Raw genomic sequence first — 15,628 nt, 5'->3', positions numbered from 1 at the left:
TTTCTTAACTACGACGGAACTAAAAGTATTTTTTTCATTGTTTTCCAAGAGACACAGACATCCATCAGCAGTAGATTGCATAAAGCGTGATGTTGGACCGTACTTTGACATTTAGCCGAGGTAGCACACCAATACAGCCCTCTATTCTATTAATAAATGCATTTTTTGTCCATCCATTAGGATTGATTTCAAAGCAGCTGAAATTGTGGATGAGACTGTAAGTGAATGTAGTGCGACAGCAGGTTTACCACCTCACCCTCGTTGAAAATGTTTAAAATGCCGCTCACGTGACATAAGCATATTAACGTTGGTTTCCAAATCACCAAAAACCCAGGGACATAATTCTCTTTCAAATGGAGTAAACAACTGCATCAGCATCAGCTTCTTGGTAATGTACCAATTTAAATTTAATTTCACTGTTTCTTATGCCCCTGGAAATCGTAAAACAGGAAGTTCAAAAACGGGCGTCAATGGGATCCTTTCCAGACGGACCTGCAGAGCAAATTCAAATTTGCTAACAAGTTCGTCTGGGTTCACCCAGGCTACTCATCTCTCCTACTACATGCACCCCCCTTTTCAAGTGGCTCACACTGGAGCAGTACTAGCACACAACAGACGAGTAGTCTACAAATGCTTAGAAAGTACATTTATATGCAAATTGAAAAAAAAAAATGGTTCCAGTTTCCAGGTTGTGTGTTAAAAAAAGAGTACAAGTCCATCCACATGCATGCCATTTAACTTAAATCAAAGATGACATTTCAATAGAAAAACTACATGGCATTTTCCTTATAGAGGAGTGTAACAGCCTAGCCCAAACCAACCCAGCACCCAGAACATGAAGTAATCTACTAGACAGGCAGTACATGCATAATGGTTTATATGTAAGGCTGTTTAGAGAATGATATACATTGAGTCCCAGGTTAACTGCACAGCAGTCAAGATATGTCATCCTTCTTGTGTATGTCAGAAGGCTACAGAGGGGGAAGTATATACTTGAATGGCACCAGTGGTCTGCTGGCACAGTAGAAGCACAATGGCTGTCAGCTTTACTGGTTATACCACATTATCAAAGATCAAAGCAGGAACTATTCTTGACAATTTACACTTTCTCTGAGTATGGAGATGGTCTAAAATATCCCTGTAAATGAAGGTACTTAGCACCTAAAAGAATCAAGGGCCAAAAAGTGTCACTGCCTAAAAAGTGTCACCGAGTTATATCAGTACATATCTGGTTTCAACACCAACGCAGTCATAAATATGACAGAAAAGGGTCAGACTTAGCCTAACAGTGTGCGTTTAGACAATACTAATGGCTAAAGGAACAAAATAAATCGTGTGTGTGTGTGTGTGTGTGTGTGTGTGTGTGTGTGTGTGTGTGTGTGTGAGGACGTAAAAAAATATTCCAGGCTGGAGACTTGAGACACTCTGAGTGAGGGTCCACAAAGAATATCCCAGAAAATGTTCATCACACATGAACAAAAACACACTTCCAATTAAATTGACAGCAAACGATAAAATACAAAGTGCCACTGCATATGCAAGGATATGTTCCACCATGATGCCCTAACTGATGGAAACTCTTTGTGTGACTTTGTCAGCAAGCCTTCATTCATGGCTTTCAGGTTTAGGGCAACCAGAGAACAATTCACTTGGATCCTTTCTTAAAGAAACTGAAATCTTTGATTGTTTTCTCAATGTTAGGCACGCTGTAGTTTTGTGCTGCAAAAATGCCAGTGCATGTCCCTACAGCCACACCCAGGATAGCAGAGGAACGCAGCTTTGCTATCACGTAGCCTGCGAGAAAGCCCTTGAGGAAGGGAGAGGAAAGGAAACTGCCTCCCTGCAAAAGAAAGACAACATAATGACTTCTCTGTAACCAATAAACCACTTTCATAAACAAGACCAAATTTCTCTGTAACCATCTTAACACGTTGATGATGCACTGTCATAAAAAATATAAACAGTGGCCTACATTTGGATGTAATTTCTACACAGTCACAATCAATCACAGTCAAAACTCAATAAAGTATCTATCCCCTAGGGATCAATAAAGTATCTATCTATCTATCTATCTATCTAACTAACTATCTAAACTAGCCGACACAAGCTTACCTGAGGCATGCCCACTTGAACCTCATTCTCCAAGCGCTCCTGGATGTCCTCCAACTGGCCTTTCAGCGATGCAAGATCTCTCAACTGTTTGAAAGGATCCTGAATAAAATAAATAAATAATAAATAAAAAAACCAGCCAAACTTACGTTAAGTAGCCAGCACTTAAATACAACAGGCCTGCATAGTTTTAATATGTCTACTTAGAGAGGGTTACATCAATGAGTCATGGGGTGTGCCCTGGAAACCCACAAAAATGTCCACTGAAAATGTGAATGAGGCTGCCTAGATACATTTAGTTTAGTCTACAAAGGCTATACTTGGTTTAATAATATTACTGTATTATTCTAAATATTCCTTTGCAATTTAATGTAGGCTAATGTCCTTCCGCGTGTGGCAACGATCGCTACCCTAACTTAGGCTAGACTTAAAACTTAGGCTACTCTGGATGCCGAAAAACGGCAGGAAAAACTGGCAACGGTGGCTCTCAAGCGACTTAACAAAGAACACATAAACAAGTTCATGGATCGGATATTAACAGTTGAATTTCCATAGACTGAACTGAGACCCGCAGGCTTTTCCAAAACGTTATGAAATTGTACTAACCTTGTCATTCGCCATGTTTAGAAAGCGAACGAATAGTGCCGGCAACGATTACAATGCCTGAAAGGGCGTGTGGTTAAATCTGCCTGCGATTGATATGGACTAGTTTAAGTGTCCAAGACGTAGCGACAGAGGGCGGTATATACCCATAATTTTCAGGTCTCTGATCTATTCCAGGGACATTTACATTAACTCTGGTATGGCTACCTGTTTTATTTTTATTTATTTTTTTGAGTCAGTATTTGTATGGGCTGCTGCTACACTATAGTGGCAAATAGGATGCAATCTGCTCTGCCTTCCACCCAGCCCTCACCCACCTGGAAAAAAGAGACTCATATATGAGATTGCTGTTTATAGACTTCAGTTCTGCATTAAACACCATAATACCACAACAACTCATCTGCAAACTTGACAAACTGGGACTCAGTACCTACCTCTGCAACTGGCTACTGGACTTCCTCTGTCAGAGGCCTCAAGTAGTACGTGTTGGCAACAATATCTCAAGCAGCATCACACTGAGCACGGGGGCCCCCCAAGGCTGCGTGCTCAGTCCGCTGCTCTTCACCCTGCTGACGCATGACTGCACTGCAACCTACAGCAACAACCACATAGTGAAATTTGCTGACGACACAACTCTGATGGGTCTCATCACCAAGGGCGACGAGACTCAATACAGGTTGGAGGTCGACCTTCTGACCACGTGGTGCAGGGACAACAACCTCCTGCTGAACGTCAGCAAGACCAAGGAGATTGTTGTTGACTTCCGTAGAGGTCACACCCAACACCTGCCACTGACCATCGACGGTGCTGTGGTGGAGAGAGTGAGCAGCACCAAATTCCTGGGGGTGCACATCAGTAAAGACCTCTCCTGGACCACCAACACTGCATCACTGGCGAAGAAAGCTCAGCGCCGCCTGTACTTCCTGCGGAAACTCAGGCGAGCAAGTGCTCCACCAGCCATCATGACCACATTCTACCGAGGCACCATTGAGAGCATCCTCTCCAGCTGTATCGCTGTGTGGGGCGGAAGCTGCACTGAATACAACAGGAAAGCCCTGCAGCGCATAGTGAACACAGCTGGAAGGATTATTGGTGCTTCACTCCCCTCCCTGAAGGACATTTACACCTCCCACCTCACCCGCAAGGCGACCACAATTGTGAGTGATGCAAGTCACCCCGCTCACAATTAGTTTGATCTACTGCCCTCTGGGAAGAGGTACAGAAGCCTGCGCTCCCGCACCACCAGACTCACCAACAGCTTCATACACCAGGCTGTTAGGATCCTGAACTCTCTCCCCCCTCTCCCCCCTCCACCCTTAGCTACATAACATCCTGGACTTTTAGACCCACAATGGCTGCCTTGCACTACTCCATGTGTTTTCAATTCTATTAATGGTAGGATACTTAAAACTGCTGAAATAGTTACTAGGGAGAAAAAACAGTGATCTGTTATTACAGGGGCGCAGCCATCTTGAGCTTCAATGATCTGTGATGTCATTGGCATGGTACGCTAAGTTGACTGCTACTTGGAATGCATATGTTGTGGTTGTGAACTTGCAATATCACCATAATCCACCTGTGTGTGCATGGTTATAATTCTGAAGTACAAAATAGTTTAGGCTACAGCACAAATATTTCCATGAAAATAAGCAAGTCTGACCTCTGAATTTATTTTGAAAGGGCTTAAATTGATGCATTTAAAAGTTAAAATATACAAACATTTCTTAAATTCTTACAAAACACCCAGGACGACACAGCATCAGATGAACGCAGGTTCAGGCCGAGGTTCTATAGTAGATCCCTTTGATACCAATGTTAATTTAACTCTGGGACCCTGGTCCCTAGCCTACACCTGAGAACCACTGATGTTTTTTTGTTTGCTTTTTTTTGCTGTATGGTAATAATGCTGAATAAGCCAAACAAAAATGTCCTATGTAGCCTAGCCTACGCACCAAATGTCACTCCAAGGCTTTTTGAAAAGTTGGCAGCCCTGGCTTCACACCTTTGTGATCGGTAGGTCTACTGTTTATTTTAATATACGGTTTTACATTGTGTTCGTGAGAAATTCCTCCGAGACTAATGAGTGTACAGATGAAGGCACTCAAGACAGAGCTATATGAAGAATGTGGCGTGATTATGTCTTGGTAATTTTCTCACAAACTGCGAATCACAGCAACTCATGGCTAGCACCATTTAAAAGCTGGCATTGAGATCTTCCACGTGGTGTACATGTGACATCTGTGTGATGCATACTTCGGGAGTATTTCAACAGAGAAGAATAGTGTTCTCTATATAAAGTCAATAGGTTATGTTAACCATACAGTGACGTAATCGAACATCGCTGCGCTTGATAACAACAAACGTAAAGTTCAGTGCGTGGAGGGAAATGTGATATATGTTGTGCTTTTATTATTATTAGATTAATTTGTTTACAACATTAATAACCAACATGTTATCAACTTAAATTCTGTCCGTTTCAGTTCATCTTTAAGGGGTAGTGTAACGGAGGCGAACTGAGCTAGCATGCTAGTTGCCTGTGTAAATCCTCACACCCCTAACCTTAAGAACGCTTCTAACCGCTGAGTTGGAAGCCTGGGCTTTTAGCTCAGTGGTTAGAGCGTTCGACTCCCATGCCGGTGTATGTGTTGAGGGGTGCGGGTTCGAGGGCCGTGAGCGGCGGACGAATCACGACCTTGGTTACAGTGGTGCCGTGACCCGGATGGGAGTGAGGATTTAGGGAGGTGAGTGTAACGGAGGCGAACTGAGCTAGCATGCTAGTTGCCTGTGTAAATCCTCACACCCCTAACCTTAAAGAAGTCCTCGGCGTCCGTTTTGCAGTCTTCTTAGAAACTACAATCTGACTACATTTTCGAGGCGCGATTGGGTACTTCCGCTGAGTCACGTCCGGATTTCCTCGGACCGGGAACAGAAGTGATAGGGGGGAAAGTGATAGGGGGAGACAAAGCACCCACCAAACGACCCAGAAAGTGTTTTTTTGCTAAAATTGTTGCATAGTGCTCACACCCGGTGTGTGTTCAGGTGTGCGGGTTCGAGGGCCGTGAGCGGCGGACAAATCAAGACCTCGGTTACAGTAGGCTACATTCAAGGGACAACATGCTGAACACTCGTTAAAGGCACACTATGCAATATTCTTACCTTAATATGACATTTACGAAGCCAATTTGATGGTAAACAAACTTGTAATAGGCAAATCGTTCACTATACACATAGTGAGTCGCTACCGAGAAAAGCAGTCATCCAACTTAAAGAACGGCGGTCCGACAAATCTTGCGAGAATCGTGAAACGTTACTAGTAGAAAATTAAACATTAGTCAGTAAATATAGCTCTTTGGAGAGATAGTTTACTTTTTGCCTGTTGTTAATCCTTCACCACAACAAAAGCATTTTCATTGTGTAGGCCTACTGGGTAGACTACAAGTCACAAGAAGTTTGCTATTTACAACAGCAGAGTAAAATATAAATATACCAATACAAAAATACCTCAACCTGCATAGTGTAGGCTACCTTTAAAATGCTCCCTGATATACGCAAGACGGGCCAAAAAACAGCCCACATAGGCTAACACAATAGAGGCATATATTGAGCTAATGAATGTGATTATAGATGTTGATGTCGTAGTTTGTCATTTCAGTTTAACAATTATAAGCCTAAAATAAGGATGTATTAGATAGGCCTATTTGAAAAAGTAGAAGAAGTAGGGCAATGAGAATGGACTATGTAGCCTACTTTACAGGGGTAGTCCACTAGGCAGCTAGCAACAATTGTTTGCATTTCCCTACTCAATATCCTCATTTGCCTTTGAGTTTGGGCCATGAAGCAAAAAGGGCACATGACAAACACTTATAGGCTACTCATATCAGGCAAACATGGACACAGTGCTGCTCAGAGATAACAAGGGTAGGGACTCTTGTCAAACAACTGCCTGAGTGTGTGTGTGTGTGTGTGTGTGTACTGTACGTGCGTGCGTGTGTTTGTGTATGTGCATGCATGCGTGTACGTGTGTGCGTGCATGTGTGTTAATTGTATGTTTTTCCAATCATGAAACAATAAATTGTCTCTGTTCCTCCTACCCTCACTTGCCAAGTTAGCTGGCTGCTACTTCACCTGTGATGTAATGGTTTCTAAGAACGCACTATTCTGTGTTGAACAACTGAGGGAATTTATCTGTGTGTCATCTCATATTCACAAACCAGTGAAGCATGAAATTGGTGTTAGTGTTTTTGGTGTTATTGGGTTTTTAGCCTCATTTGGACATTACCTAGTTCTATGATGATGAGCCACACAAACACACACACACACACACAAGCATGCATACAAACACACACACAAACATGCATAAAAACACACACATATCTACTACTATACTGTATGTGTAAATGTGTACATTTATTTTGGCAGACATATTTTCCTGTTTCAATCAGCCTTTACATTATCATCAACCACATGCAGTAGCATTTAATCTCAGACAATGAGAACAGTCTGTTGTTGTCTGTGTCTTGTTTAGCTGCTCTGCTGAAGGTGTCTCAGCTCTCAGTGCATATACAGCTCCTGCATGAACCACAGTGCACCTCATCCCAGGCAGTCTGATGCAGCCAGACACACACAGGAACTGGACTGTGGTTGCCATGGCAACGCAATGATGTAGTTGAGCAAAGGATGATGCACACGGAGGCTGGACGATGACGGCTGCTGGAAGACGTCAGGTTGTGGCTCTCTGTTAAGGTGGACTGGCTTTCACTGAGACAAAAAGTCATTTAAATGTCAACTTCGTCCCAATGTCAGCTCTGTGAGTAATATACTCCCACTGATGAGAGTGGTATTGCATGATTTTGAGAGACTGACCAATTAAAAGAAGAAATGGCTTTTTTTTCCAAGGAAATAAAAAGACACCTCAGTATTTCTGCTTTTTATTAATAGTTATTCATTCACAATCATTTCATTTTTAAATTAATTGTCTGCTTGTTAAAGTGAAAAATTAACTTGCACTCCTGTCCTGCACAATATATATATATACAATATCTATTCTTGATTCATCACTTTTTCAAACATCTGTACAAGATCATGTAATCATAAAAGAGTAATTTCCTTTTTGTTTGTGTTTTATCAACAGTTTTATCTCGGACAGCAATGCCGTGATTATGATCACGCTCAGGTGCTTCATTGTGTCCCTTTTCCTCTTGTTCTACACAGAGGCTCTTCTTATCCACGCTCAGCCATCCTTAAGGCGGCTCCTTGGAGGAGGAGAGGGTATTGGGTGGGGTTGGGGGGGGGGCTGCAGGTCTGACCGAATGCAATCCCAACGCAGGGGTGAAGAGAGGCGGCATCGCATCCTCACGTCCAGCATCTACATCCGCACAGGCTGAGCTAAATAAAGGGAAAAAGAGAGAGAGAGAGAGAAAGAGAGGGAGAGAAAACAGAAAGAAAATCCAGACAAAGGAAAGGGATAGGGTTGTTTTGAATGTTGTTATTGAATCAGTTGTAGCGCTCAGAGGGAAGAACTTGGAGAGAAAAAGAGAGAAAAAAACAAGAGAGTGTGTGTGTATGTGAGAGAGAGAGAGAAAGAGGGAGGAGGGACAGAGGATAGTAGATTTTAATCCTCTTGGCATGTGAGAGAGTCCCTGGCTTCTTGGCACTGTGTGCAGTTGTTACGGGTGTGCAGAGCTCGTTGTTGGTCTTGGTGGCATCTGGAAATCTTGGACTGGAATGTGTCACAGCTAACCCAGGGGGGCCAAGACGGAACACTGCTCACTATGCTGGGGAAGGATTATATGCTCGCGATCATCATAGTCAATTATGATGGTAAGTACGCAAGCACACACACACACACACACACCATTCTGTTTGACCAGACCTCTACCTATGCACCCATACTTGTTACCCCAGGCATGTATAAAGGGGAGAAACAGTCGAGTTCTCTGTACCGGTCCGAGGTCACAGACAGTTTTTTGCTGTACTATATAACGCAGACTACAGGTGCTGTGTCATGTAGAGATTGGTGGCTTCCTAACTTCTCTTTCAGGAGATGTGTGATGTTGTGGCTGGGAAAAAAGAAAGTTCACTGGCTGCTTTAGATGATGTTAGATTAATTATTCCTATATAAGGTGCCTTTCTTTGTTTGAAAACAGAATATTTCTACTGGTTTGTACATTATTAACTTCCCTATTCCAGTGCATTTATACATGGACACACAGATGGTAGATTGTATTGGTGAGACCGGGTATTATTCGAATACCATTCGTCTTGGTAACTGTTGCATGTTGGTGAAACGTAATAACTTAACAGAACATATTATTTCTTATTTCACATTTTTGGCAGCTATTTCCTTGTTGATGATTATTTGTACTGTGTCTGACAAACTTCAAAGTGTCAATTTTATTGTGAATTTCTGAAGATACCTTCCCTGGGGTTACATCTGCCTTTCTACGTCACCACTCCAAAAATAGCTTTCTCTCTGCCCCCCCCCCCCCCCCCCCACACACACACACACACTAACCATCACATACTGCACCTGATTTTCTGCACCTGATCAGTTGACATGTATGTGGGATATACTGTGAATTCAGATTTATTGTCATATACCACAACTGCTTTGCAAAAACAAGTACATATTTGGGACAATGAAACAGAGAGAGAGAAAAAAAGAGAGAGAGAGAGAAAGTTGGTGGCCGTTGGCGTCCACACCAGTGGAAAAAAGATCACATAAACACAGTGTAATGAGGTAGTTACAGCAGAGAGAAGCACATGTGCAGATGGTTCCAAATGAGCGGTGGACTTGGTAACTGTGTAACTGGATAGAACTGGATATTCACTGATTACATGTACATGCTGACCACAGGTGCAGGATTAAATGGACAAAGGCAAAACAGAACAAAAACACACACGCACATTAGATTTGGAAAGGCATGTTGGACCACGCAACTCATGTTTTGCTATTGCACTGTACCTAAAAAAAAAAAAGAATCTTGGGAGCTCTGAATAACGGTTGCTGAGTTTTGGATCTTCCGTGATGGCTGATTGGAGCCAGGCTCCAGATTGGTTTTATGATCCCCCTGGTCTCTAATCCCCCTGACGAGGTCCAGCAGACCATCTGACCCTCTACAGACAGCATGCACCACTAGGATTACCCTCCTCCAGATGTTGCCAGAGACTCACACACAATTACACACTCACAACCTCTCTCTCTCTCTCTCTCTCTCTCTCTCTCTCTTGTTCTGTCTCTCTGTCCCTCTCTATCTCTACCTCTCCCTCAAATATATATGGATAGACACGTGCGCACACAAACACAATAACAACAACATCAACAACAACATATTCTTGTTTTCCTTGTACTGTACTTAGCCCTCTCACATGTTCTTCAATCTTCATACATTTGAGTCTCTTGGTTTTCCTCTCTGTGTGTCCTCAACACTCTATAGGGCTGTGTTGACCTTGGCTTGCACTGGTGCACTTGCTTTCCCACTCCTGCTTTGCCTTTTATTTCATGAGCTCTACAACAAAGGCTTTAGAATAAAGATGATTGGGATTATCAGGACAGCCACCTCACCTCAAAAGCAACCTGGTTCCTAACTCTCTAAAGGGAGCTGTTAGGCCCACGATTGGCTACTTGAGAGCTGTTAGATAATGAGCACAATCACAGAGAGAGAGAGAGAGACTGGGACAGATGACTGGATAAAGTGGCCTCAGTCTCTGTCATCCGTCAGCAGACCTTTTTGCTCTTCCCCTCTCCACAGCCCTGCTCTAGAGCGTAGACGGAGCGGAATGTTGCAGGAGATTGGCAAAATCAATGCAATAAGGAGCACAGCCTGTGGTACACATCAGCAATTGCATGGACAGAGTCTAGTCGAGAGAGGAGATGGTGACGCTGGATGAGACAACTGCTTGACACACACACACACACACACACACACACACACACACACACACACACATACACACACACACACACACATATGACTCAGATATCCAAGCTCCCCGCTGGTAGGCTGACGTTGCCATAGGGACTGGCTACATACAGTATTGCAGGCTCCCTGTAGGGTTCATCAATAATTCACAAACAACCCCTCCAGTCTCCACCACTGTTACACTCGCTGTTGTCTGTGCTCCTTACTTACCTCTGACCAAGGCTCTTTTACAGAGCGAGAGACCATGAAAAACACACAGTGGCAGCACATCTCCTAGAACATACACGCATACACGCATAGTGCTCTAAATGGAAAAGGCATACTACTCAAAAGAGTCAGAACAGAACAGAATTTTACAAAAATTATTGATTTTATATTATAGTCTATCACGTGCAGGTTCTAGTAGAACTGACACATGAGAATGAATGTGGCTTCATTGATGACATCAACTGTTAGTATTTTGAAAGCTGCTGTGATTGATTACATGTTCAGCGATAGTAAAAAACTGTAATAATCTATGAAGGTTATAAGGTTTGAAATACAATGAACAATGATTATGTTTAAAAATATGCCATTATGCAGTACTTATCACTATTTCCAGGTTAACTTTCAGCTTAATGTGTGAGCCTGTGAGCATTATTTGATGGTTATGGAGATAATCTGTCTTTAGGTGCTGTGTGCTGCCACCAGTAGCGTCCCTATTGGTCTGCCTGTCCTGTGTAAAGTGAATAGATGGTCCTGTCTGGCCAGATGGCTCCCCATCTGCTCTCTGTCACACCACGTTTTACCGGCAGCGGCGCAGCAAGGCGGCCTGAAATACTCACCGCGTCTCAGTGGTGTGGTGTGATTGTTACAGGCCTCTTAACTCTTCAACCGCCGCATTGGTTGGACATGGCTGTGATTGATGATCCAGGGGAGAGAGAGATCCTGTCTGAGTGAGTTTCTGTACGTGTGTGCATGTGTGTGTGTGTGTGTGTGTGTGTGTGTGTGTGTGTGTTTAGAATTAGCTCTGGGGAATGTCTCAGAGTGTTATGATTAATGGCTTTTAGTTTTTCCTGATAGAAAGTGGGGAGATTAGGAGTAGTCATTAAGAGCCTCTTGAAGGGCAGCTACCTGATCCTCCTGAAAACACTTAAAGACTTATTTTTAATCATCCATTCACACACTATAAAACACAGGCCTCAGAATTACATTCATACATTCATCATAATTTCCCTGGAAATACTCAAGAAACTTTGGAGGTGTATAACACAGTATATGAAGTAGAGTCAGCACATGATTTATGACGAAATTCCTGAATTGTTTCATTTACAGCATTATCTGGTTGTTTCGTAGTTTTTAGTGCAATTCAGGGGTAAGGATTACATTTGCAAGGCTTAACCTTGTTATACTAAAAAATCTGTAGTCTTACTAAAATCTAATTAATAGTCTCCTAAAATTGACTAAAAGTCCAAAATTACAGGATTTAGTCTCTCAGTTAGGATTGTTTGTCTATTAAGGATTTAGCAATTCTTTGTCATTTTGTAAAGGTTAAGTTTGTACATACCATTGACCTGAATACTGACACAGAAAGCGATATCACTTCACTACAGCACACTGTCAACTCAACCATGCGATTCTACAAGTTAGATTGAAGCACTGTAACAGTTTTAAAACAGGTTGTTGTGTTTAGAGAGCAGTGAGCATGCTGTCCTGATATGCAGTTTTGAATCCTATGAGCTATGACTTGATTTCACCCAGGGGGTACTTCTGCTGTGATATTCCACATGCTCCTGCCAGATCAAATCCTTTACAAAGCAGAAATATTTCCTATCTGAGCTAAAATAGATGAATTAAAGCAAAAATGAGACATCTACAGCTGGGTCAAAAAAGCCACTGCAAGCATTTGCAAGGGCATAGAGACCAGCAGGGCGGCAGACAGACAGGATCTACTATTATGAGTAATGTGAGACGTGAAACACTTACAGTGAGATCTAATTGTTATTACCAAATTTACTGTAGATCGATGTTATATTTATAATTTATGGCAAAATTGCGCTCATTTTCCTTCAGAATTCAGACTTTTTAACCCAAAGAAATGACAAGAGGTGAACAACGGAGGCAATTGTAGCTCAGTTCAACCAGAGACTTTCTAATGAGGAGACACAGCACTCAAAAATTCCTCCATAGAAATGCATGGGGCTAGTTTGTAACGCCAATATGGCCGTTGTCTACACATATCCCACCCCTTCCTCGGCAAAACGTTGACATGTGAATACACTGAGCCAATCATGTGGTGTGATGTGAATACATTGAGCCAATCATATGATGTGTTGTGAAGACATCGTGCCAATCATGTGTTGTGAACTCGCCGCTGGAGCATAATTGGTGTCGTGAAGCCTTGCGCACGCGCATTTCTGTTGAATAGGATGCCCTATGAGTGCCCAAAAAGCGTTGCAATATGACCGCCGAGTGGAGGGACTTGCCTAAAAGGACTTTGGTTCAACTCAATAAGGGAAAAGCCAGAAATATTTGCAGTCAACCAAATGAAAATGGAAATCCCTCCTCTTTTAATCAAACTCTCTGTGATGTGCATCAGTAGGGTGAAAATGGTCACAGAAGAGCCCCCTGGACAGCAGCCCTGTCCTTGAAGAGCGATTCATTTTTATTCATGACTGAACTCTCTGACTCACAGTTCAATCAATCAACAACATGTGCAGGACAGCACTGTGTAATCTGCCAGAGTCATCGCCTCCCATGGGCAACTGGGTTGAATATGAAACTCACGGTCAGACGCGGCATTGATCCCTGCAAGCTCTCGCTCTCTCTCTACATGTGTGCAGCTTACTTGCACAGGCTGATGCATTAGCCTGCGCTTCAAAGGACTTGCCAGCTGACCCATCCATTTTCATGAGTATGTCAGCACTCACATTTCTAACATTATTATGACCGCCACTAGCACCAGCACAGCGTGGTCATGTAGGTATATATATATACAGTATATATATATATATATATATATATATTTATTTATTTTTTTTATTTTTTTTCACCGATTGTTGGTCGACAATTCCCGGGATACCGAAACACCCGAGCACGTGAAACTTAGTGGCCATGTAGCCCACTAGGCTGGAAAGGAATCGACGCTTATTCTGCCCTGGGCCACTATAAAAACAGCTGGAGGCACTTGAAGTCCTGACCATAGCTGCAATAAACGTTCTGTATCTCAAAAACTGGTTAAAGGAATGATCCGGAGTAAAATCCTAAAGTCTATTTGTGGATGATAACAAGTTCAAACTTTAGGGAGCAAATATATGTTAATTGTAGTAGTTTTGAGCTAGACCGTTTTTTGCATTAACAACAAAATGACTGATAGAGCTTATAGCTTGTAGCGCAAGGGGCATTGCACCACGTTAAAACAAATCTCTATTTTTCAACCACTGACAAGGCTCAGAATAGCATTACACTTCGTTGGTGGTGTGGAGAGGATCCCTACTGACAAATCTATTATAAAGTAAACATTGTAAGTGTAGAGAGGTTATAATAACCTGTTTATGAAGTCAGTTATAAACCAGCTTGAGGTAAGGTACGTACAAGTCATTGACAACTCAAGATGACAGCGGCCTGAAAACAACTTGAAGTGAAGTCATTTTGTTGTTAATGCAAAAAACAGTCTAGCTCAAAACTACTCCAATTAACATATTTTTGCTCCCAAACGTAAATAACTTATTAAATTCCATAAATAGCCTAGACCCTAGGTTGTTTTTACTCCGGATCATTCCTTTAAGCTACAATTTTGAAGTTTGGTATGTTTACTCTTGGTCGCATTTGTTAATTTTGCTCACTCAACAAAATGGTTGCCAGCAGACAATCAGAACAAAAGTCAGTATACTATTTTGTGCTAGTATCTTGTGAAGTAAAGGTTAGCGAGATTTGACATGCTGCCGCACTACCACAATCTGTACAAGATGTATGCCACACACATGCACAAGCACACATGCATGTGCACGCGCGCGCGCGCGCGCGCACGCACACACACACACACACACACACACACACACACACACACACACACACACACACACACACACACACACACACACACACACACACACACACACAAGCAAACTGGCAATGCACATAAGTTTGTACAGACACTCACACACACACACACACTGGTGCACATATGTTTATGTACCAAACTGAATTTGACATACATAAGCAGAAATTTTGAGTTGCAACAATCATCGAGCAACCAAAGGCAGAGCATGTAAGACTGTGGTTAACGAGAAGTTGCAGGAGTAGGGGATGGAGAGAAGTTGAGAAGCATTTTTAACTTTTATAAATACACCATATATATATATGATATTTTTAGCTTCCATTCCTGTTTGTGAGGTCATTAGAGTGTTTCAAACAGATTGTTCAGGGGTTTAAGTAGAGTGCTAATGCGCACTCATAAATCACAAATGTAACCCCCCCTTTCTGTCCTGTCCTGGATACTCTTACACTCCTCTCTCTCATTCTCTCTCTCACTCTCTCACCTTCCCCCACCAAGCGTGTTTCCCCCTCTGTGCCCTCACATTTAGGCGGATGGTACATGAGTACAATGTCCTGCTGCTGGGACTGGAGGCATCTCTCTCTCTCTCCTTCTCTCTCTCTCTCTCTCTTTCTCTCTTTCTCTCACTTGTGCTGAGCCTCACTCATGTCACTACTGACCCACTTCTGTCTTGTGCACACCCCCCTCTCCTCTCCTCTCCTCTCCACACACCTTCTCTTCTTTTTGCTCTAACTTGCATGCGTATGAACACACACAGACACACACACACACACACACAAATAAGCATATTAAATGAACTAATGTGACCTCTTTCGCTGCTTGCCATCAGGCAGAGAAAACTATTATTTTTGGAATGAGACCACTAGGACTTCCTTGACCAAGAACAAATGTAGCTCAGGTTTACATCCATTGGATACTGACTGACCATGCCTGGCGTCGAGGCGCTGGAGCTTGGCAC

General features: G+C 42.6%; 2 protein-coding genes across 4 annotated transcripts in view; one reads left to right on the top strand and one right to left on the bottom strand.

Annotated features, from left to right (window-relative positions):
- Positions 1-631: 631 nt before the first annotated feature.
- Positions 632-2,811, bottom strand: LOC121709936 (SLC35A4 upstream open reading frame protein). The gene is made up of 3 exons (XM_042093674.1): positions 2,716-2,811; positions 2,113-2,211; positions 632-1,840 (listed from the first exon to the last, which is right to left on the bottom strand). Exons 1-3 carry the CDS (start codon positions 2,728-2,730, stop codon positions 1,646-1,648), a joined length of 309 nt encoding a protein of 102 aa, XP_041949608.1. The 5' UTR covers positions 2,731-2,811; the 3' UTR covers positions 632-1,645.
- A 1,034-nt stretch (positions 2,812-3,845) lies between these two features.
- The window catches only part of apbb3 (amyloid beta (A4) precursor protein-binding, family B, member 3), a 28,525-nt gene continuing 16,742 nt past the window's right edge, over positions 3,846-15,628 (top strand). Inside the window, exons 1-4 of one of the 3 annotated variants that reach the window (XM_042092297.1) lie at positions 3,846-3,869; positions 4,171-4,217; positions 7,238-7,519; positions 7,844-8,532. In XM_042092297.1, coding sequence (XP_041948231.1) covers positions 8,484-8,532 — 49 coding nt within the window. In that variant the 5' untranslated portion in view covers positions 3,846-3,869; positions 4,171-4,217; positions 7,238-7,519; positions 7,844-8,483. Of the gene's footprint in view, positions 3,870-4,014; positions 4,218-7,237; positions 7,520-7,843; positions 8,533-13,060; positions 13,528-15,628 lie in introns of those variants that run through there. The other 2 variants (XM_042092298.1, XM_042092299.1) reach the window with 2 other exon arrangements.

The sequence above is a fragment of the Alosa sapidissima genome, chromosome 5 (assembly GCF_018492685.1).
Source record: "Alosa sapidissima isolate fAloSap1 chromosome 5, fAloSap1.pri, whole genome shotgun sequence".
Taxonomy (NCBI): Eukaryota; Metazoa; Chordata; class Actinopteri; order Clupeiformes; family Clupeidae; genus Alosa; species Alosa sapidissima.
This window is presented reverse-complemented; position numbering and strand designations above follow the sequence as displayed.